Source organism: Myxine glutinosa, chromosome 9 (genome assembly GCF_964187855.1).
Source record: "Myxine glutinosa chromosome 9, kmMyxGlut1.1, whole genome shotgun sequence".
NCBI classification, from domain to species: Eukaryota; Metazoa; Chordata; class Myxini; order Myxiniformes; family Myxinidae; genus Myxine; species Myxine glutinosa.
The window spans coordinates 112,074,766-112,098,888 of NC_136269.1; the positions used below are offsets into that span (position 1 = coordinate 112,074,766).

At 44.5% G+C, this 24,123-nt stretch overlaps 1 protein-coding gene across 5 annotated transcripts in view; it reads right to left on the minus strand.

The window, feature by feature from the left end:
- The window catches only part of MRE11 (MRE11 double strand break repair nuclease), a 121,110-nt gene that overhangs the window by 31,718 nt on the left and 65,269 nt on the right, over positions 1-24,123 (minus strand). For all 5 annotated transcript variants that reach the window (XM_068128544.2, XM_068128541.2, XM_068128545.2 and 2 more), the window contains exons 13-14: positions 9,763-9,825; positions 3,001-3,157 (exon numbers count right to left, since the gene is read on the minus strand). In XM_068128544.2, the coding sequence (XP_067984645.2) occupies positions 3,001-3,157; positions 9,763-9,825 (220 nt within the window). The remainder of the gene's footprint in view (positions 1-3,000; positions 3,158-9,762; positions 9,826-24,123) is intronic.

A 24,123-nucleotide genomic window follows, 5' to 3' on the forward strand; every position in this document is an offset into this window, starting at 1 on the left:
ACGGAAGGAGGTTGAAATGACAATGGTAAATGGTAAGGGACAGGAGGTGAGTTTGAAAATACATTGGGGTGACCAAGTGGACGAGTGCCATTAAAATGTTTGTCTTCGTATATAATATATAAAAAATAACCACCTTTAGAGGCCATTTTTCCCCGCAAAGCGGGGGTTGGCCTTTTTCGGGAACCGTGGTTGTTGTTGTTTTTCGGTCCCCTTTTTGAAGCAATGTTTTACGGCCGGATGCCCTTCCTGACGCCAACCCTTTTTGCCGCCTTTAACGACAAACAGGGAATTACCAGTGAACTGGTACTCAAACTCAATTTGCATATGTTTTTTGCAAACAAAATCAAGGCAAATGGAAGAGCATGGTGATAAAATGCGACTATGTCACCAATATGCCTCCGCATAGTCCCACAACGGATAGATGCCCTCGTTCATTGTCCTAAAAATAAACAAGTTTGATTGAAATCCCTTCAGCTGTTTTCAAGCATCATATTTTCACCAGCCATGACAGGTTTCACAACGATAGGTGAAGCAGTTTCAGAGAAGGGAATTTTTAAAATATCTGCTTTCAAGCTAATGTGGCTGCCATACCACATGACATATGACCTTAAAAAATGTACACTCTGCATATGTATGGGTAGGGGATCACGTTTGTGAAGTTTTGTGTTGATCGGATAAGGTTCGCTTTTCTATCCAAGATAGTTGCCAAACCAACCACGTGTACGTGCGTGTTTCAAACCACGTGCCAATCCACGTGACCTACGACATCATCATTTTCAAACTACATGCAACAGTGGTGTTAGATGATGTTTGTAAAATTTTGCATCAAAATAGTAAGTGGTTTCAGAGATATAAAAATTTAATATTTTCCTTCAATCCAATATGGCTGCCACACCATGTGAACAATGATGTTTTCGTGATCATCTTTTAATCGCCATGCCTAGTCAATGACACACGTAAAGTTTCGAGTCAATCGATTTGCTTACGAAGTACTAAGCTATGCTTCTGCAATTTAATAAACCATTATTATAAGACAATGACGTTATTTTGCTCTTTCAGCTGACAGTTTCGTTCAGTTTCAGTAACACACACACCCACACCCACACACAGGTGGATACTTTGAGACCCGGCAAACCTCCACTCCATCTTCTGAGGCCCACCCAGTTGTGGGGATAGCAGGCAAAAAAAAACAAAAAAAAAACATACACACACACACACACACACACACACACACACACACACACACACACACACACACACACACACACACACACACACACACACACACACACGATGGCGTCAAGACGCAAGCGGCTTGTCTCATCAGCTCTCTCGTCGGTTCCCCCACACACAACTGCTGAGGAATATCTGTGGAGTTCATTGTTGGCGACAGATGAGAGAATCGTTGAGAGGATGCACGAGTACGAGCACGAGCCGTGGAGCGTGCGCCCAAGAGGGATCGCAGAGCAAAAATCGGTTTACGGCCTATGAATCGGCCTTGGCTTGCGGCCTATGAGCCGTGGTCTTCTGGAGGGGTCTTCAATGGAGAGGGGGAGGGTGTCGGCGTTGAGAAGGGGAGGGATTGTGAGTGAAGACGGAAAAGTGCATGCACGCGAAGGGCTGCAAATACCGGGTCTGATAGATTGAGACCGGGCTTTGTGAACAGACATAGCTCCAATGAACCACGGGAAACTCCGAATGCCAGAAGCAAAGGATTGAAGGGGGAGGGAAGGGGATGCCAATGGAAAAGGAAAAGTGAACGTGAATGCACACAAAGCGCCACTACCACCAAGTATGATAAATCAGGACGGCACTTTGTGAATAGATGTGGCTCCAATGAACCAGGGGAAACTCTGGATGTCAAAAGTGAATGTTTGAAGGGGGATAGGAGGGATTGTTCGTGGAGACGGAAAACTGAATGCATGCAAAGCACTGCTCACACCGGGTCTGATAGATTGATATGTGGCTTTGTGAACATACACGACCAGAAGTGAAGGTATGAAGGGGGATAGGAGTGGCGGGGCCCGTGGCTAAGGCCTCCACGGGGATATGGAGACGAGGAATGGCACATAATGTGTACGGCTCTGTAATGGACAGGTTGGGGCAGTGCTGCGAGGTGGCCTGTGGTGATACGTTCATCGAGGTACCGAGAAATATCAGCAGCAAAAAACAGTTTCAAGAAAATTAAGAAATGTGAAACGTAAAAGCCTTAAAACTGGAGAGGAAGAAAGGAGAAAAGGGTAAAGAAATATTTATGGAAACAGCTGCCAATGTTTCTAGCCAGAATAATTATTTAACAAGAATGACCGCACTGTGGTCACAACCTGCGACAAAATCCGGTAAAGGGCCAATTGGGAAAATCACATTTAAAGCGCTCTTAAAGATGAACAGCGCGATTGGGAAACACATATTTAATGCGCAATTAAAAAATGAAGTCGACACCTCTCATCTACGTCAGCCTCCGCCACGGTTATATCAAAACGAGCCAATTCATCACACGGTCACGGATAGTTGAACCCCAATATGGGGCCGTTCAAAAATTAGGTAACTATTTTTTTAGGTTTCTGCGTACTGTGCGTGCTGAAGGGCTTGATTAAACCTTACGAATAATTTTTATTCAACATTGATTAGATTTTTCAGAGTACCTCATCATGAGTAACACTCAACTCAAACAAAGGCAAACGCCTACAGGCATGATGTCTTAGACCACCAGAAAACCAATATGGCAGCCATATTATTTCGTCTGGGTGTCATGGCCATGGTTGGTAGAATCAAGAGACAAATGTGGGTGGGGTTTGACAGCTGTCCGACCAAAGAGTGCACATTTCAAAAATCGACCCGTAACAACCACAACAACCATGCAGAGCTCTTGTGGACACGAGGTGTGGGACATTAAAAAAAAAGGAGTCCCAAAATTTTCAATGGACACCAAAAAAAAAGACGTACAAAACAACAACCAACCATAAAAGAAGGTTACAGGATGGGGATCATAAAACCCACCTTGTGAACGACGTTCTGTCACTGCTCCTTGTCCCCGCCGGCCACGACCCCTCGGTGCTGGAGAAGCTGTTCCTTCCCCAGATGACCCTGCACTATCATCGCTGTCTTCGATAGTCAATCCGTCGTCAGGTCGTCGAGCCCGCGCTCTTATCACGGCCTGAGGGAACAATTTTTTTATTTTTTATTTTTTTTGTTTGTTTGTTTGTTTGTTTGTATACAAGATCGACGCTCGTGAAAGAGCGAACATGAATCACACAGAAAGACAAACAGACACATAAAACAAATAACATCGGGAGCGGTAGACAAGATGGGGAGAGAGGGGGAAGGACACAAACACAACATTTGAGAGCAGGGACCGAGAGACATGGAGACATCGAGAGATCTGTGGGAGGGAGAGGGGAGGCTTTGGGGGGAGGCATGTGAAGGGGGGGGGGGGTGGGAGAGGTATAAACATATGGACACTGCCAGGATTTCCAGGAAAGAAGTTGGAATTTCAAACAAGGTGGATCTGGGGTGAATTAGTGGGGGTAGAAAAGATCAAGGTTATGGATGGGGGAAGATAAGAGATGGTGGTGAACAGCTGTTTTAAAGACCTGGAGGGAGGAGAGGGATTGAAGGGAGTGTGGGAGTTTGTTCCACAGGCGGGAGAAAAGAGGAATGAAAGAGTGAAGGTGAGCAGAGAGCCGAGATTTCGGCAGTTTAACCATCAGAGGGTTGCTGGCAGATCTTGTGCGACCTGTAGGAATATTTGGGGGACAGAGCACAGAGAGAGCTGGGGGAGCAAGGCCGGAGAGGAGTCGGTAGAAGACAGAAAGACCACCTACCTGCCTGCGGTGAGTGAGTGAAAGGCCCTCAGAGATAGCTTCATCGTGGGAGATTCCAATGATTTTGAAAGCTTTGGATTCAACAGCGTGAAGCCGAGCCAGGTGTGAGGCAGGAGCACCAGCCCATAGGGGAGAACAGTATTCCATTGAGCTGCGGATGAAAGCCTTGTATGTGGTGAGGAGCTCAGGTGTGCCGAGGAAGGACTTCGCACGATGGAGGATGCCCAGTCGGCGACTGGCTTTGGAGGCCAGCTTGGAAATGTGGTTTTCCCAAGAAAGATCATGGCAGATAGTGAGACCCAAAAGCTTGAGCGACAGAACTTCTTGGAGAGGATTGTTGAGAAAGTAGATGGGAGGGTTGTCCAGTCGATCTTTTCGGAGAGACATAGTAAGAGAGTGAGATTTGTCAGGATTGAAAGACATGTTCCACTTGTTTGACCAGTCTGTGATTTTGTCCAGGTCTTCAGAGAGTGAGGAGGCTGCAGACTGCCGATCTGAGGGAAGAGGAATGGAGCGGCAGAGAGTGGAGTCATCAGCAAAGAGATAGAGAGGATTTTCCAGAGAGTCGGAGAGATCATTGATAAAGACCAGAAAAAGCACAGGGCCCAGCACACTTCCTTGGGGAACTCCAGCCTGAACAGGAAGAGGAGATGAGAGAAATCCATTCAGGGCCACACGTTGACTACGACCAGAGAGGAAGTCCGCAAGCCATGCATGGAGATTTCCATGGATACCATAGGAGGAGAGTTTGGTGAGCAGAGCTGGGTGCCAGACCGTATCAAAGGCCCGTGATATGTCAAGGGAGACAGCTCTGATTTCCTGTTTGGCATTGAGGACCTCCATCCATTGTTGAGACAGCAGAAGCAGCATGTGCAGCATGTCCAGAATAGAGTGACCTGGTCTGAAACCAAATTGATGATCAGAGATCAAGCAATTGGAGAAGAGGAAAGATTTCATATCCGAAGCAATGATGGATTCCATGACTTTGCTGATAATTGGGAGCAGGCTGATTGGTCTGTAGTTGCAAGGATCTGTTTTTGCACCTTTTTTGTGTAAAGCGGTAATGTTAGCTGATTTCCAGGATGCTGGCAGATGACCTTGAGCAAAAGATAGGGTGAAAAGAACAGAGAGAGGGTGAGATAGAGCGGCAGAGCAGGATTTTAGGACCCGTGGGCTGATGCCATCTGGTCCAGTTGCAGAATCAGAGTCGAGGTTTGACAAAAACTCCTCCACCTTGTCAGGAGAGAAGGACACAGAGTCCAGGAGTAGTTGGGTTCGACTGGGAAAGGTGGGAACAGAGAGAGATGGGTTTGGGACTAAGGATTTTGAGGCGAACAGAGTTGAGGCATTCGGCTTTGTCACGTGCGATGTCAACTGTGTGGCCATTTGAGGTAAGGGAGGGGATGGAGGGGGAACAAACACCAGAAACGGATTTGACCAGACGCCACCAGGATTTGGAGGAAGGAGACAGGTTTGAGAGTTCATTCTTGAGTGAGGAGAGATAGTGCTTCCTGGCACTCCTGAGGGTAGACACACACTTGTTCCGAGCTTGGTGGAAGGAACTGAGATTGCCTTCAGTTGGATTAGCATTCCAAGAGGGAAAGGCAAGTTGTTTCAGGGCAACTGCCTCACCACAAGATTCAGTGTACCATGGACGGGAGGAAGGGTAAGACAATTGAAGGCGAGATGGGATAAATCTGTGCATGAGAGAGATCAGTTTGCTTTGGAAGAATTCCCAGGAAGAATTGATGTCAGAGGCAGTGGAGATGGGAAACCAATCCAGACGATTGATGGCTGCTTGAAGACCGTCCCAGTCGGCCTGAGTGAAATGCCAGACTCGTCGACGCTGAGGAGGCTCTCTGAGAATGGCCAGAGAGATGTCCACTTTGACAAGCACATGATCAGAAGAACCGATTGGAGCAGAAGAAGAGCAGCAGACATTAGCAGGGAAGTTTGTCATAACCAAGTCTAGAAGAGAAGATACTCCATTGGCTGAGATCCGGGTCGGGAAATTGACAGATTGTGTCAATCCCAGTGAGTCACAGAAGTCCTTTGCTGAGGTGCCATGACTGGTGAGAGAGGAACCCACACCCACAGGAACCCACACCCAACAGGAACCCACAGGAACCCACACCCAACCAGGTGGCATGATGACAGTTGAAGTCACCACATATGAGGAAGAGAGAGTTGGGATGAGTGGATAGAAGTTGGTCCATGTTGTCAGACAGTGAAATGTAGATGGAGTCATCACTGTTTGGGGGACGGTACAGAACACATATGAACAAAAGGTGGGAGCGGAGAGGAAGCCGTAACCAGAGGTACTCCTGCGGGTGAGGAGGAAAGAGGGCAGTGCAAGGAGAGTGAGGAAGAGAGTTTTTGACAAAGATAGCCACCCCACCACCAGGCCGAGGCTCAGGTCTATCATACCGGAGGAGGGAGTAACCAGGAAGAGATATTAAGGAATCAGAGACATCTTGAAGGAGGAAAGTCTGTTAAGCAGATCAAGTCTGGATTGTCAGAAGCAACCTGTATGGAGAGATCAGTCAGGTTTGAGCGAAGGCCCCAGATGTTTGAGGTCCATACCGTTAATGAAGAGAGAGGGGGAGCATCGGGTACAGGACAGGGGAGGTGAGTAGTAGGGTAAGATGAAGGATGAGAGGGGGAGGTAGGGAGAGCAGTTGATAGTGTGTCAGATGTTGCAGAAGAGTTCCAAGAAAGGGAAGGATGAGGAGGATGAAAGGTTTGATGGTGAAGGGATGAGGCACAGTGAGGGGTTGTTTGAGGGGGGGCAGAGGAAAGTAGAAGGTTTGGGGGGGTGGAGGTATGAGATAGAAGGGAGACGAAGTGGGGAGGAGGCAGCTTGGAGGAGGAGGAGGGAGGAGGGAGAATTGGAGAGGAATGGTATGGGAGGAGAATTGAATGGGAGGGATTGGGGGGGAGTTTTGAAGGGGAGGAATGAGGGGGGAGTTTAGGAGGGGAGGGGCAAGGGGGGAGTTTTGAAGGGGAGGAGTGAGGGGGGAGTTTAGGAGGGGAGGGGCAAGGGGGAAGTTTAGAAGTGGAGGGGCAAGGGGGGAGTTTAGGAGTGTAGGGGCAAGGGGGGGGATTTGGAGGGGTGGGGCAAGGGGGGAGTTTAGGAGGGGAAGGGCAAGGGGGGAGATCAGGAGTGGAGGGGCAAGGGGGGGGATTAGGAGGGGAGGGGCAAAGGGGGAGTTTAGGAGGGGAAGGGCAAGGGGGGAGTTCAGGAGTGGAGGGGCAAGGGGGGAGTTTAAGAGTGGAGGGGCAAGGGGGTAGTTTAGAAAGTGGATGATTAATGAAAGACGAACATTGATAACAAATTGGGTTTGTTGTGATTTTCAAGTTAGCAATCCGATTCAGAACGATGGAGGAGGGATGGAATGCATGTGAATTTAGACCATGTAGTGAGGGAGACGTATAAGATATTGAATTTCTTTTTTTTTGAAGTGGAATGAGTTGGAGAGGAAATTGAGAAAAGCCTTTTAAATAGGAAGAAAAACAGCGTGTTGTAATATACCACTGAATAAAACACAGAAGGGGAAAGGTTAAACATATTTAAATAATATTTAAACAGAACTGTGAACAATCTTATATGCACAAAAATACCAACGGGGGGAGAGCCGAGAGGGACCACCACGAGTCACATGAACAGGGCAAACGGTGGATGGCAAGGAGATAATGGGGGCGGGGCAAACAGCACACCTGGACAGAAAATACAGGATGAGACAACAGTACACGTGGAGAAAATAAAATAAATGTTTTTGTTTTTTTTGTTTTTTTTGGGGGGGGGGGGGGGAGGGGGGATTTAGAACGTTAGACAGAGTATTATGTTCGGGGTAGAAGGGAAAAAACCAAGAGCCAAGCAAAACATGCTTAAGTTAACAAAACACCGACGGGGGTACAACTACAAGGCCACACACGAGGAGCAGAACACGATTAATTAATTACGAGTTACAGGAAATTCAAACCAAAACTAACTATAATCAAACAATATCGCATGGACGATAAAATAACGAGTTGAAATTTGACAATCTATCTGGGGAAATGGGGGAGAAACACGTGGTCGAAGAACGAACGAACGAATAAGAATGAATAAACGAATGAGCACAGAGAAGGTAATGTCTTTTTTTTTTGTTTTTTGTTTGTTGTTGTTTTTTGTTGTTGTACTTTGTTGTTGTACAATTTGTTGTTGTACAATTTTGTTGTTGTTTTTGTTGTTGTACAATACTTTGTAAATCACGATAAGTTTTCAAAGCACACCGAGGCAGGATAATCGAGACAAAGAAGGACTCTGTGGTGGGTAAGAATCATATCATAGGTGCATTTATGGGTAAAAGTTGGGAACCTCACTTTTTAACATAATTAGGGTATGCTGAATTCGATTAACCCGGTTCCCAAGCCGAATTTTGAGTTTTTGACCTTCTAATTAGCATAAACAAAATGGCCGCCAAATTACCATTTTTGGACAATTTATTTGAACAAGCATTTATATATCATGTATATACATGCAGCTCTTTTACTTTAACTTTACAACTTTTACCCCAAAATGCACCCAGAGGCTTATACATGGCCTTTTTTCATAAATCCATCTCGTCTATATTATGGTTGGCGACATAAAATGGGAATTGGTTTTAATAAGACAATGTTTCATACACCATATATTCTAAAATTAAGTATACATGGCCATGAAGTACAAACATTCAGGAATGTCACACATGTTGTTTTGCCAAACAACATCAAATTCATACAAGGGGTCTGATCATCACTCTGTTGCTGACAGGCACACATCGATGTGCACCTCAACTCTGAATAGCGACATTTGCAGCGTCGAGTCTTGCATTGCTTCTGGCATGCACAACAAATCATCTCGAGGAAACTTTCTGGGATTGGACTCGGTGACATCAGAATAGGCTCTAGTCCTGAATCACCACGTTTCCATCCCATTTCCACAGGTGCAGGAAGGTCAGGTATGGCACAATGAGCATTTCTCCATACCATGGCTTGATAGTGTACTCGCATCAAATGGAAATGAAGAGCATCACTTGTCGGTGACATTGCTTCTGGTTTACCAGTCTTGGAGAACAACATATGTCGTGCTGAATCAACGGAAGTTGTTTTGTGCACATTATATATTCTGCAGACAAACGCTTCTGCAGATTTGATTGTCTCCTCTGTGAGTTCACCAATGCCCAAGTTCTTCAGCAGTTATGGTGCTCTTTGAAGACATTCCATGATGTTCGTTTGGTGTGATTTGCAAAATAGGAGGTGGTGTCACACCCAGTTAATGCGTGAAATGGTAGCAGTGCTGTGTACAAACTTCTCGATAGATTAGATTACCACGAAGAGCTGCATGTGATTAGATTACCACGAAGAGCTGCATGTATATACATGATATATAAATGGTTGTTCGAAGAAATTGTCCAAAAATGGCAATTTGGTGGCCATTTTGTTTTTGTTAATTAGAAGGTCAAAAACTCAAAATTCGGCTTGGGAACCGGGTTAATCGAATTCAGCATAGCCTAATTATGTTATAAAGTGAGGTTCCCAACTTTAACCCAAAAATGCACCCAGAAGCTTATCCATGGCCTTTTTTTCATAAATCCATCTAGTCTACTTGGGTTCAAATCTCATCCCAGTTATAAACTATCACCCTGGTGTTTTGCAGGCAGGCAAGGCATCAATGTGTGTGCTGTCCCACGGATTGATGTTAAACTTGGTGATCCATCTGCCAACATTAGTTGGGGGTCGTTAAAGATCCTATGCTGTCCTTCGCAACAATTAAGTAAGTTATCGTCAACCCCCTGGCCAAGTTCAAAATTCTCCCCTGTTAAGGCAATGGCAAACCACCCAGCATAAACTGTACCAAGAAACTGCTTCGACTACATGTTCGTGGAAGTAACGAATAGACAGAAAATGTGCTCACCTGCATAATTTCCTGCTGTTCTTCATCTACATTCCGCTGCCGCTGCTCACGAAACCTACGCATCTGTGAATCGTGGAAATGTCGATATCTCTCCATCATTAATCAATATATTTTTTACAATAATTGATGCTTCTAATGCATTCAAAATATTCAATAGTGAACTTTTCAAGGCTGTTTTCATATTTGTAGAAAAAAGGGGGCGAGTGTCCCTGGATTGTTACAGACAGCATTTTAGCAATTAATTTAAATTTTCATGAGGACATTTCAGAGTCAGCCATGCAATGTTGACTGGAAAACCTTATCAGAAATACCAGGCAAAGAAGACAGTTAACACCTCCCTCAAAGGATTTAGATATATATATCTATCTATATATCTATATATATATATATCTATCTATATATATATCTATATATCTATCTATCTATATAACTATCTATATATCTATATCTATATATCTATATATATATATATATATATATATATATATATCTATATATATATATCTATCGATCTATATCTATCTATCTATATCTATCTATCTATATCTATCTATCTATATCTATCTATCTATATATGTCTATATATATCTATATATATCTATATATATCTATATATATCTATATATATCTATATATATATCTATCTATATATCTATCTATATATATATATCTATATATATATCTATATATATATCTATATATATATCTATATATATATCTATATATATATATCTATATATATATCTATATATATATATCTATATATATATCTATATATATATATATCTATCTATATATCTATATATATATATCTATATATCTATCTATATATATATCTATATATATATATTGTTACGGACGCGGTTAAGATGTTATTTACCGAGCGGTGGTATTGCCGCGACCTAACAGTTCCCCCGATTCTTCCCCAACTCACCCGATTCCACCCAGACGTTGACCAAATCGCGCTATGCCAAATCAATGATGGAAAGGACACAACGACTGGGATAGATGAAACGACGCAAGGGGTACAGTTCTCAAGACCTCCGGAGGAGGGTATAATTACAGTGGTGGAGAAAAGGGGGTAGATTACAAGGTAGTGAGGTAAAGACACAGAAGAGATAGGCACTTAATTACAGTCTTATCTTATCCCCGACAGACCACAGACAAACGGAACAAGGTAGACTTACACAGGGATTGATGGCAGGAATGGACAGGTAGGTTGATAGCACAAGGTGCAACTTGGCTCGGGGACAGGATCAAGCACGGTCCAAGAGATGCAGGGAGGTGTCACAGCGCTCGGAAGGGATGTCTCTCTTGCTTCAAGCTCAGCGCGCATCTGACGTCACCTCCCTCTTCCTGCGCATGCTCAGCGGGGAGTGACACGCCCTCGGCTGGTTGGCTCCGCCCCCCTGGGGCCGGTCCGCCGCTTCCATTGGGTGCGGGGGTTACCGGGCTCCACCCTTGACGAGGAGCTGACAGGGAGCCCCTATTTGGTAACCCCGTCGAGCACATGTTCGATGGCGGCTCGTTGGGAAGGCCTCGTGCCCTCCCAACACCCCCTACCAACCAAGCCGGAGTGAGGACGCGCACTCCCTGTGCACGCCGCTGCCGTTGCTGTTGTTGTTGTTGTTGCTGAACCGTGAGGAAGAGCTGCGGGGAGGTATTGGGAGGTCCTAAACTTCCTAACGGTGCCATACAATCACATTCTGGTGCAACGAAGGGTCAGAATTAATGGAAACGAGTCCTTAACTGACATAGACTAAGAATAACTAGCAAGATGTCCTATTGTTGTCTTACATGAGATGCGGTGAACCTGGGCACGACATTTAATGGGGGAAATAGGGGGAGGTCGGGTCTACAGAGTGTTGTTTACAGAAAATGGGACTAGGGAATGGGGGATTGGGGATAGTTGGGAAGTATTGAGGAAATAGGGGAATATTTACAAGCGGATATGGATGGATGCAAATCCCATATCCGCAACAATATATATATCTATCTATATATCTATCTATCTATATCCATCTATCTATCTATCTATATATATCTATCTATATATATCTATCTATATATATCTATCTATATATATCTATCTATATATATCTATCTATATATCTATCTATAACCCTGGTGTTGGGCTAGCGGCTAGGGTGCCGGCTTAGGATCCAAGGATCCTGGGTTCGAATCCCGGTCGATTGCTGAATTAACGCCAGGGGGGTTGACTCAGCCTGTCATCCTTCCGAGGTCGGCTAATTGAGTACCAGTTCACTGGTAATTCCCTGTTTGTCGTTAAAGGCGGCAAAAAGGGTTGGCGTCAGGAAGGGCATCCGGCCGTAAAACATTGCTTCAAAAAGGGGACCGAAAAACAACAACAACCACGGTTCCCGAAAAAGGCCAACCCCCGCTTTGCGGGGAAAAATGGCCTCTAAAGGTGGTTTTTATATATATATCTATATATATATCTATATATATATATCTATATATATATATCTATATATATATATATATATCTATATATATATATCTATATAATTATATATATATCTATATATATATCTATATATATATCTATATATATATCTATATATATATATCTATATATATCTATATGTATATCTATATCTATATCTATCTATATATCTATATCTATATCTATATCTATCTATATCTATATCTATATCTATATATATATATATATATATATATATATATATATATATATATGTCAAGTAGTAGATTTGTTATTGCCTAAAGTTCAGTTATAGACGTTGGGTGCTAATGTGTTGTGATTTGTATGATGTCTAAAAGTGCTGTTTCATAAAGTGGATAAAGGGTTTTTGCTTCGTTTTGGTTTTGGATGAGGAGGGGCTTGGAGTGAGGTCATGCTGAACGGGTTGTATACGTGTGCTTTTTTCGAGGCTGGTCGTAAAACCACGCCCACATGCGCTTGTTTTAGCGTAATGCAAGTAGAATGACATGAACCTATCGTTAACTATATATATTTTGTTTTAATCTCAGCAAACGCATGACTCTGTATAAACATGCTTTGGATTACTCATGTACACAAACCCATAAAATATATGGGTTTGTTTGGCTAAGCATACACTCTTCTCTTTGTGAGTTACAGTTCTGTTTTCTCGGAGCCCAGAAAAACAATTGGTCCAAATGATAAAGGAAAGGCTGACTCCCCCGAATTATAACGGTGGGAGGGACTCTCGCCAGTCGCTTCGTTCTCTCGGAGATTTTTCTGATAAATCGTATTTGGTATATAAATGGACTGGGAATCAATGTGTTTTCAGGAAGGCTTGACGTGGCATGTTCTTGCTGTAGATTGCTGTAGACGTCGGTCTCCTCCGGATCCGTATAAGTTGGTTTATTAATAAAGCTGCGCCATTTTTCAGGCTATTTGTGGACTTCTTTTGCAAACGAAGAGCTGATTCTTCACAGATGGTACCAGGAGTGGGGTGTCAACAGACGCGGAGGACGGGAAACGGAGCCCGATGGACAGGAGGAAGGCTGACCTGAGGCCGGCGCCGGCACGTTGATATCAGAGGGCTATTATTCCAAATTCGTACCTTCCTCCCTCGCGCGGGTTCAGTCTCCTTGTCTTCCCCGCTGTCTGCACTCGAACAGAAATTGTAAGTAGAGGCTCATTTAGGCCTCAGAATGACGTAGCTTTGTTAAAGCCAGGATAAACAAGTAAGGATAGTAAGAGTAACGTTACAATATTTGCGCTGGATAAACATTAAGGGTAAAAAGCTAAGGATAGATTTTGCGCAGGATAAACCAGTAAGGACTTAACAGGAAGCTTAAAGTTACAGTTAGCACCAGGAGGGGAAAATGAGGTCGGACAGCCATATAGGCTGAAACCAGGTGGCCAAGATTTTTCCAGGAAGGAACAGCCCAGAGACAAGATGGGGTATGCCATTGCATGCCAGGGAACGAAGGGCTGTGGCTAACTGTGGCTAACTTAGGTAGAACTTAAGAGGGCCATAGGAACATGGCCAGTAAAAGGATTTGCGCAGGATATCGGTGAAGATATCGGTGAAGATAACGTTCGGTAAGGGTAACGTTATAACTTAACAAGGGAGAGGGGAAAATGAGGTCGGACAGCCATATAGGCTGAAACCAGGTGGCCAAGATTTTTCCAGGAAGGAACAGCCCAGAGACAAGATGGGGTATGCCATTGCATGCCAGGGTGAGAAGGACAGGTTAGGCTTTGAAATATTGAAAATTGAAGCAGGAGCTGCATTGTAGGAATTTGAAGCTTCAGAGCCAAAGGAAGCAAGTTCAGGAAGCAAAGTTCAGGACAAAACAATTAAGGAGGTAGTTAAACAAGTAAAACAGCGAGTGATGCCGCTGGACCAGATACCAGACCAAGACCCCCCACCCCCCCCAAGACCTGAGCTCAGTCCCGGGGCTCTAGGCAACACCCCCCACCCCCCCAAGACCTGAGCTCAGTCCCAGGGCTCTAGGCAACACCCCAACACCCCGCCCTGCCTTCCCTTTTTTTTTCACCTCAACCAACCCCCGTCCAACCAGTCCCAAAAAATCCTTTTCCTTGAATGAGAGACGTAACATGAATGAGCAAAGATTGTTTGGGAGTGGCTGGATAAAGGCATGATTTGAGTCGATCTGAGTTTCGCGCGAAGAATGGGAGACTCACTCGTAACATGAATGAGGAATGAATGTATATTGGGATGTTAATTGACGTGTGTGTCTGGCCAATGTGTTTGTCTGTGTGTCAAGTGCAAAGCAGAGGGTTTCGGTGTGAAACTTTGTAAGCGATCTGCTCGACTTGGGGGAAATTCAGGCCGGGAATGTCCATTTTAACGTCTATCCGAGAGAACAGGCGAGGTCCTGAACTGAGTCCGGATTTTCATCTGTTTGGGAGTTGTTTGGGAAGCGAATTGATATAAATCGGGTCAGGAAAGCACCCGGAGTGCCCTTGTCGATCTACTGTTGATATGAAGCGGTTTCTAGGAGATGGTTGCAGAATTCGAATCAATATGTGTGTTTTACTTGAATTGAAGAGTTCATTCAATGGCAGATATTGTGTATTGTATGTGTGGGATGTATCGCTGAGGCAGCTCACCTTTGGAATTGGTGTCATATAGTGCATTTTGGGTCAGAGAGGTCAAGCGTCGGAGATCCTGTTAGCTAGGGATGAGTTCTGACAGCTCAATGTTCTGACAGCTCACTACATGTCAGGTCGTGGATTTGTTATGACAGCACTTTGTTATGACAGCACTTTGTTATGACAGCCGACTGCATGTCCCAACGCGAGGTAAACCCCGCCGCGAACGCGAATAGAGCGGCGTGCAGGGAGTGTTGGGATTCGTGTGGAGGCACGAGGGTGCGCGCCAAGACGGGGGGCGGCGTGGCGTCGTCGCGTTGAGATGGTTGTGCCAAGTCGATCGGCGATCTCTGAATTTAAATCGGATTTTTGTCATGTGTGTTGTGAATTTTAGCGTCTATCCGAGAATTCTGGCGATGTCACGGGGCAGGAGCCGAGCGAGCCGCGAGTCACGGGTGTGCTGTATGAGGTTGCTCAGAGTGCCGGCGATAACTCGCCCACTCTCAGAGGAAGTGTGTGCCCAAATGCATTGTGGGTCATTTCGACTTTGCTGGATGTCGGACGTTCACATGTCAGTATCTTGTCAGAATCTTCTTCTTCATATCATGTCCTTCATCCTTCATCTTCTTGTCAGAATTAGACATGAGTCATGAGCCATGTCGGAATAGTGGCCGGCTGTGACATATATGCCAGGCAATGTCACAGGACGAATACGTTACTTATAAGATGGATTTTTATTTAAGATGGATTTATAAGATGGATAGATGGATGGATTTATTTAAGATGGCTAAAATAAACGATTTCAAGACAGAGTAATTAATTTCCGGAGCCAAATTCCAACAGGAAGTCTTGTTCATACAGTAAGGTACAGTGCGGAGTGGCGGCTGGAAGATGCATCGAAGCATTTGGGATGATCGATGCGCCGGACAAAGGGTATGCTGGCGAACGATGCTGATAAGGTTAAGTTATTAAAACACATATGGGTCTGAGGGCAGATAATGTGGGACAAGCTGCCTCACGGGCGCTGCAGGGAGAGTATTTGGAAATTCAATAATTTGAGCAGAAATGTCACGTTTTCAACAGAACGCTGATCCGAGGAAGGAGGACGGTCGAGGTTTCAACTGTCGGTATGTGGTGTGGCTTGTGCCAAGGTGTGGGCGCGAGGAGGTGTGTTGATGAAGCGTTGTGCGAACGAGGAAGGATGTGCGATGGGCATTGTGAAGCACGCCTCGTAGGGAAGTCCCTGGACGGATTGTGACGGTTGTTGGATTCGTAGGAGCTAGCATTTTGCGATGTAGAGCCTCAATAAGGGTCATTTGTCTGTCTGGATGTGGTTCCTGCAGGGAATGACGCCGGACTTGTATTATTTGCGGAAAAATAAAGCGCTGGTTACCCCAATTCGAAGTTTGACCTTTTAAAGTTTAGTTGACCTTTGTTCGAGATATGCAAGGGAAAGGTCAGAGGTAATTCACTAACCTTGGAAGAACGACAGGCGGAGTCAGTCTACAGGGTGTTGCTTTAACGACAGGATATAGAACCTAAATCTGGAGAATATCGGGACATTATATTGTGGGTAAAACCAAAATCATGTACATAATTAGTGGACAGAGGTACAGTACGCTGGAATTTAATTGAAGTCATGTCAAGAGGAGGACATTTGTGAGGATGAAGAGATGCAAGTAACGTGGATTAAATTGTGGTATCACGAGTTGGGTGCCAGAGATATTGTGGTTATTATAACTCACTGAGTATAGGGGGCGCCGGGCGCACCGAGTACAGATCGGGTTGCATGATGGAGCACGCATGCATGGATTTTGGCTTTGCGAGGCCCCGGATAGAAATTGGCATTTCGATGCTGTGGATTATATTATGCCTGCCCGGAAAGGGGATGTCCTGTGCTGGGGCTGGCGACATGCCTCTGTTATTTGTCTGTCTGTCGGTCTGATTGTAAGTCTTTGGTACTGGGAGGGCTAATTGAGTGCTCAGGCGTCATTGTTCCATGGAGGCAGGAGCTGTGAGTCACAAAATGTAAACGGGAACTTTGTGTAATCATCAAGTTTTTCCATCAAGGAAGGGGTGATGAAAAGTTATTTGTTTTAGTGTGAAGTAGGTTGGTTGCTTACTTGTCACAGTAAGATGAGAGTTGTGTTTTTAAGCTTGGTCTTTGAATGAATTGTTGCTTGGAATGTGTTGATTGGAAAAGTGATTTCTGATCGCTGATCCGATCTGGTTTTGAATTGTTTGATTTAATTTTGAATTGATTGGAGGTAATAAGGAGTTGTGTTGATTTCCTGATTTGAGTTCATCTGGAAACGAAGACAGATGGGATTAATGTGTATATCAGGAACAATTTGGAAAAGAAATATGGATATATGACATTACTAAAATATAACCAAGCAATTGAGAGTTCTTGGGTTAATGGGATATAAATAAATGCATCTACAAGTTGATGGTTTATAAAAATTTAGGTCTGGATGATACTTAAACGATGAACAATGTTGGCAATATACAAAGAATGTGACTTGTTTTTTGGGGGGAAAACATGTGGTTTAAATTTGGTTGGCTAAGTTTTAAAGATGGAGATGTTTCGCAGAACTCTTATGATTATTTACATGAGTGGTGGACTATTCCATGGCGAAGCATTTTTCAGTTTTTATGATTAAGGTTTAAGGTCTTTATGATCTGTTTAGTGTATTTTTCAAAGGAGAGGGTTTTGGTCAATGATGATGCCAAGATTCCGGATGTGGATACTGGGAAACCATCGATGTTGGGGGGAATGAAGATTAATTCAGATTTAGCGTAGTTAAGTTCGAGGAAGCTGATCTGAAGCTAGAATTTTATTTCAGTTAGGCAGTTTGTCAGGATAGAGTGGGTGGTGGTGGAGCACGATTTGGTGGAGATGAAAAAGCTGGATGTCATCGGTGAAGCAGTGGAATTGGAGACCATGGTGCATTGGCTATGGTGCATGACGGATTAAGTGACCAAGGGGGGATAGGTACAGGACGAAGAGGAGGGGGCCAAGAACTGAACCTTGGGGGACACCTTAAGGGGGAGTGAATTGTGGTGATTAAGCTGTTGTAGATGCTGTCAATTTTGCTTTGGATGAATGGTCCAGGAAGGAAGGAGGGTGCAGGTGGCACCAGGTGTGAGTGCACAGGTGTGCACCAACAGGTGTGTGGAGCAAGGTGGTGGTATCCAGGGAGCTGAGGAGTTTGTTCACGTTGTAAAGTTTGTTTATTGTAGAGAAGAGTGCTTTTGGGATTCCGGAGCCAGAGTGGATAATTTGAGTGCTGTAGGTGGTCCTTGTAGGCTTGGGAGTGAACTGATTTGGGTTTAATAGGCACAAGCTGGTCTAAACAGGGTGAGGAGGATGGTGTGATTGATGATGTCAAAGGAGGCGTCGAGGTGAGGAGGATGAAAATGTTGAGGTTGCCGGCATCAGAGGAGAGAAAAGGTCGCTGGTGATTTTGAGGAGAGCAGTTTCAGTACTGTGGCTGGAGCAGAATCCGGATTGGGATGTTTCATACAGGTTATTGGCAGAGTGGTGATGTTTGAGTTGAGTGGCCACAGCACGTTCCAAAACTTTTGACAGAAAGGGTAGATTGGAGATGGGTCTGAAGTTATTTAGGGTGTCAGGGTTTAGTCCAGGGTTTTCCAAAATGGGGGTGAAGTTTCACGAGTTTTTGGGGAAATCGGTATGTGAAGCTGGATTAAGTTGGAACTACTGGATGAGCCATGGAGATGGATTGGGTTTTGTTGTTGGTTGTCTGGGAGTTCGGTTGTTGCATTGCCAAAGGTTTCTGTGTGGTGGACACACTCGTTGGCTGTTGTCTTGTGTGACGTGGATGGAGATGTATGTGGCTGTGTGTGGCTGCCTGGAGGGGAAGGCGGCTACAGTGGTTGATATTGGTTGTGGATCGTCCGGGGTGCTTCGATTTGCATAGGGGGTGAAGATTGGGATATTACATTATTTTAAGTAAGTATTGGTATGAGTAATTACAGAAGTAATTATGAGTTATTAGGAGTAATTAGTGGTATGAGTATTAGTTATGAGTTCCAGGTGTTGAGCTAGTTATGCTAGTTATCCAGCTAGTTACGAGTAAGTGATTATTTTAGTAAAATTACATGTTTCGCTGTGTTGTTGATCTGGGGACAAGCTAGTTTGATGGGTACCCTGGGGTCTTCAGCATGTCTATGTGTTTGTCTGGCTGTTACACTAGACTCTGGGATGTGTTTTCATGAGACGAATTTCAGAATTGATGACAATTCAGTGAGTATGGTGGACAACGTGAAGTGGCTGGTGTGAAGGAAGGGGTTGGGAAAGATGGACCCCCTTCACGAATACCCAGTAGGGTAGCTTAATTTCAGACATAACAGTGAGAATCTATTGTGAGCGAATCACAGTGGGTGAGGAAAACATTGTGTGTGACCAGACACCAGAACTGACCAGAATTGAAATTGGAAGTAGACCAGGTTATTTCTATTATTTGTTTATTCGTGAAAATAAATAAATAATAGGGGGAGGTTCATGGAGGTTAATGGTGGTTTGTTTGTATTAATCGAGGTTAATGGTGGTTTGTTTGTGTTAATGGAGGTTAATGGTGGTTTGTTTGTGGTAATTCTAGTTGAAACTCTCGCTGAAGTAATTTTCGTTTATTTTTATTTTTTGATTCGATTTGAGAGTTGAGATGATTGATTTTTTATTAATTTTATAATTTTATTTTTATTGATGTTGGAAACAGGTAATGGGATGCTGAGAGAAGGATGGAATTTAATTTGAATTGGACTGGATTAAATGGGATTGAATTTAAAAATTGAATATTGAATAAAATTGGATCCACTTGGAAAAAAGTGGATTAGGAAATTGGAGACCTGTAGACCAGGCGCTCCCAGGAGACTTGTGGACCAGGTGTTCCACCAGAGGAAAAAAGACCAGGTGTTCGTGGAGCACTTCACCTGCAAGAACGCCTTGGAACCAAGGTGGAAGGGACCAGTCCAGGTGTTGCTGACTACACCAACGGCAGTCTTTTGCGAGGGCAAGACTTCGTGGATCCACGCCACGCACTGTAAGTTGGCCATACAAGCACCAGACACCACACCCCCAGAACACAGTAAGGATGGGCCTAATCATAGGTACAATACTATTGATAGCGACAGCAGCTAGGGGAAATTCCGATTCCAATAGATGCGAAAACGAAACCCGACACCTCACCGTAACATGGGGACAAAGAGTATCACCACCATGTTTCGAACAGAAAGCCCTGCACACAAATTGGGTGAACATAAATTGGCTAGCACTGTCGGCAGGGCCTGGACGCGTTGGCATGGTACTACAAAAGCAACGAGAGTTCCGGGAAGACGGGCGAGCTAGCATTGAGACCTTGGCCCAACCAGGATACAAATGGGGAACCCCTGATTTTAAGCTACAAACACGCACGCGCCTAGAGAAAGGCATGACTATGCAGGTCCGGTGCAGCGTCTGGACCCCTGGCGCGGCCGGTGGCGAAAAGAACTACATACGATGCAACGAATACATACTCACGCCACACCCCCAGAATAAGGCCCCAAAGAGGGGGGAAAACACATATTGGAAAGTGGCCAGAGAGGTGGCAACAATTCAAAATAGGACACACTGCTGGTCGTGCATGCGCTTTCCCCAAGCAGGCACCACAGGAATACACATGATAGTGCTACCCTCGTCCCTCAATGACCTCTGCTCACAACCTATCGATTCCCCATGTTTAGTCACCACGCTGGAAAGAGAAGGGGTTGACAACGGCAAGAGTTGCAATCGACAATTTAATTATCGCCCGTCAATGATTGCCCATGTGGCCGAGAGGCCTGCCCCCGTCTGGGTCAAACCACAGAAAGGGAGGGTCTGCCTCCAGGGTTCCGGCCACTTGCGTATGGGAGAATCAGAATGCGCCTACACTCTCCCCGGGAAGCTGGGACAAGGGAGCTCGGGGATTACATTACGAATAGTACTGCAAGATAAACACAACCACAACATAACGGCTATAACATTCTCTAGGGGGGTTAGTAGGATTAATGGGGTGGTAAAGGGACTCCAGTGCTTATCCACCCACCTGGTCCCACCCCATGGGACAATGTTTATATGCGGCGACAAGGCTTACCCCTATTTACCAAATAATTGGGGGGGCACATGTTATCTGGGTTCAGTCCTTCCTGACGTTGAGATACTGGATGAGCTAGACCCAAAGTCCTTGGACAGGCGTTATAAGAGGTCAGTCATGAACGAAGATGGAACCACTAAACTACACGGGAGCCTAGGGGAAAAGGTGTTTGGTTTCTTCTTCCCAGGAGCGGGCACAGTCATGGATAGTTTCCGGATAGATAAATTGGCTTTGGCCCTAGAAAAGGTGGCAAACGACACCGCTACGGCTCATGACATACTATTGGATCGATCGGATCGCGCGCGAAAATTCTTATACATTTAGCTGGCTCACTGACTGGTTCCAGGGATGGACGGGCACCATAGTGAAGTGGTTATTGACCGCACTGGCTGTGATAATCGGGGTAGTAATTTGGGGGGCACTAATGAAATCTCTAGTCCTCCTCTGTATGAGAAAGTATTTTACAGGATGGAAAGTGAAGAAGCCGCCGACAACAACTATGGCTCTGACCACAGAGGCCGTCGACCTGAACGGGTCCTTCAACAAGGCAGTTGCGACCAGCGCTCCAGAAAATTGTATTGAATTTTGTGACGACTGTGATACTTGTGTGGATCCCATGTGGGAACTGGCTGCTGCCTGTAACGGTGTATGTGATGACTGTGATACTTGTGCTATAAACCCCTTGCGTGTACTGGCTAACGCTGCTTATGTATTACAAGCTGACAGCTGCACGCCCCCTTCCGACCCAACTATGGATCTGATTGCGACACTGGGTCTGGCGGTTGAGGGACCCGACGCGGATGTCCTAGACCCGCAAGCCGACCAGGCGCCCATGGGAGACTTTGACATAAAGGAAGTCCCTCTCTTTTCTTCAAATGTTTCGGATCTCTTTGATCCAAATGTTTCGGATCTCTTTGATCCACATGTTGCGGATCTCTTTGCTTCAAGTGATTCGGATTCGGATTTTTACGCTCTGTACCCTGACCAGGAAATTGAGACACAAGATACTGACGACATTTTGTATTCCCCAGAACAGCAACACGTGAGGGACCTCATGGGCATGACCGTTGATTAACTTCGAAGATCTGCAAGGACTGGGTCTGCAAAGGGTGGGGGGAGCCAGTTCCGCAGGGGAAGTGATGCACCCTCTGGCGGAGCAGAACCTCATCTGGACCAGACCTCTTCGTTGTGGATCCGAAACGTTAATGGACTTTCATGTTCTGAGCCCTCAGGCTCCGAGCACGCACCACACGACACGTTCGCCAAATGCACGGGCGAGGCGCTTTGGGCGCACGATATGCCCTTGGGAGATACCCGCATTACACAATTATTTTTTCAATACCCGCATTACACAATTAATTTTCAATAAAGCCCGATGTGGCACGTTGTCTCTTAAGATACTTTGTCTCGACGAGACAAGAGGAAGGAATGTCAAGTAGTAGATTTGTTATTGCCTAAAGTTCAGTTATAGACGTTGGGTGCTAATGTGTTGTGATTTGTATGATGTCTAAAAGTGCTGTTTCATAAAGTGGATAAAGGGTTTTTGCTTCGTTTTGGTTTTGGATGAGGAGGGGCTTGGAGTGAGGTCATGCTGAACGGGTTGTATACGTGTGCTTTTTTCGAGGCTGGTCGTAAAACCACGCCCACATGCGCTTGTTTTAGCGTAATGCAAGTAGAATGACATGAACCTATCGTTAACTATATATATTTTGTTTTAATCTCAGCAAACGCATGACTCTGTATAAACATGCTTTGGATTACTCATGTACACAAACCCATAAAATATATGGGTTTGTTTGGCTAAGCATACACTCTTCTCTTTGTGAGTTACAGTTCTGTTTTCTCGGAGCCCAGAAAAACAATTGGTCCAAATGATAAAGGAAAGGCTGACTCCCCCGAATTATAACGGTGGGAGGGACTCTCGCCAGTCGCTTCGTTCTCTCGGAGATTTTTCTGATAAATCGTATTTGGTATATAAATGGACTGGGAATCAATGTGTTTTCAGGAAGGCTTGACGTGGCATGTTCTTGCTGTAGATTGCTGTAGACGTCGGTCTCCTCCGGATCCGTATAAGTTGGTTTATTAATAAAGCTGCGCCATTTTTCAGGCTATTTGTGGACTTCTTTTGCAAACGAAGAGCTGATTCTTCACATATATATATATATATATATATATATATGGGTCAGAATTTTGAACGAGGTACATTTGGGCCTCCCAGGGGTCAAAAATTTTTTTTGGGAATAGCTAGAAATCACCTTGATATCCTTAAAGCCCTCAAACGCAGCCAAACTGACACCGATCGGCCCAGAGGTTCCGTTTTTATTCATGGTCAAAGTTTCCCTTCCTTGTTAGCATAACGTAAGAGACCAAAATAAGATATATGAATTCCTTCCTCTTCTTCCCGAAGATGCTGTTTCGGCTAGTTTTGCGTACTTAACGCACCAGGAGCGTCCCGATCTTTTGAAATGGCATAGAATTCAAGCTAATGTGATGGTCTGATGGTATATTTCACTTCGATATGCACTTACCTGGCTTACAGGGAGCATGACGTGCGTAACGTAAGAGACCGTTATGGTTTCTAAATTCACACTCAAGCTTGTTGTGTCTCAGAGAAACAAAGGAGGTCAATGATTTTTACAGAGTTAATACATACGTATCAGTGCTGTTTGTTGCGCCCGAAAGAAGAACTATGGAACACCCTGATATGTGTAAAACAGGTTCTTATATAAATATCTCTTATGTTACGGTTCATCTGCTTCATCCTATATGAGGAGGAGCTGTGACTCAGGAACTGACATGAGTAACACAAAAACACATTCAGTAGGGTAGTTATATAGATCTACTTTTATTCCAGCTGTGAAAAGTATCTGAAAAAGGCTTTTATAATGAATGCATGGCTTTGAAGGGTAACGAAATACTACGAAAAATGCCCTTTTTCACCATTTTGTGAGGTTCAGAGGCTTATAACATGTAGATAATTGATAAAAAGTATATAAAACTATACATTTTCTGAAAGTCGTGATTGTGTTCTACAAGATGACAACTAAATGTACTAATTCAGAACATTTGGGACAAAGTTATATAGGTTTAAAGCAATCAATGTGTGTTTTTTGGGATTTGTACCTCGTTCAAAATTCTGACACATATCTATAT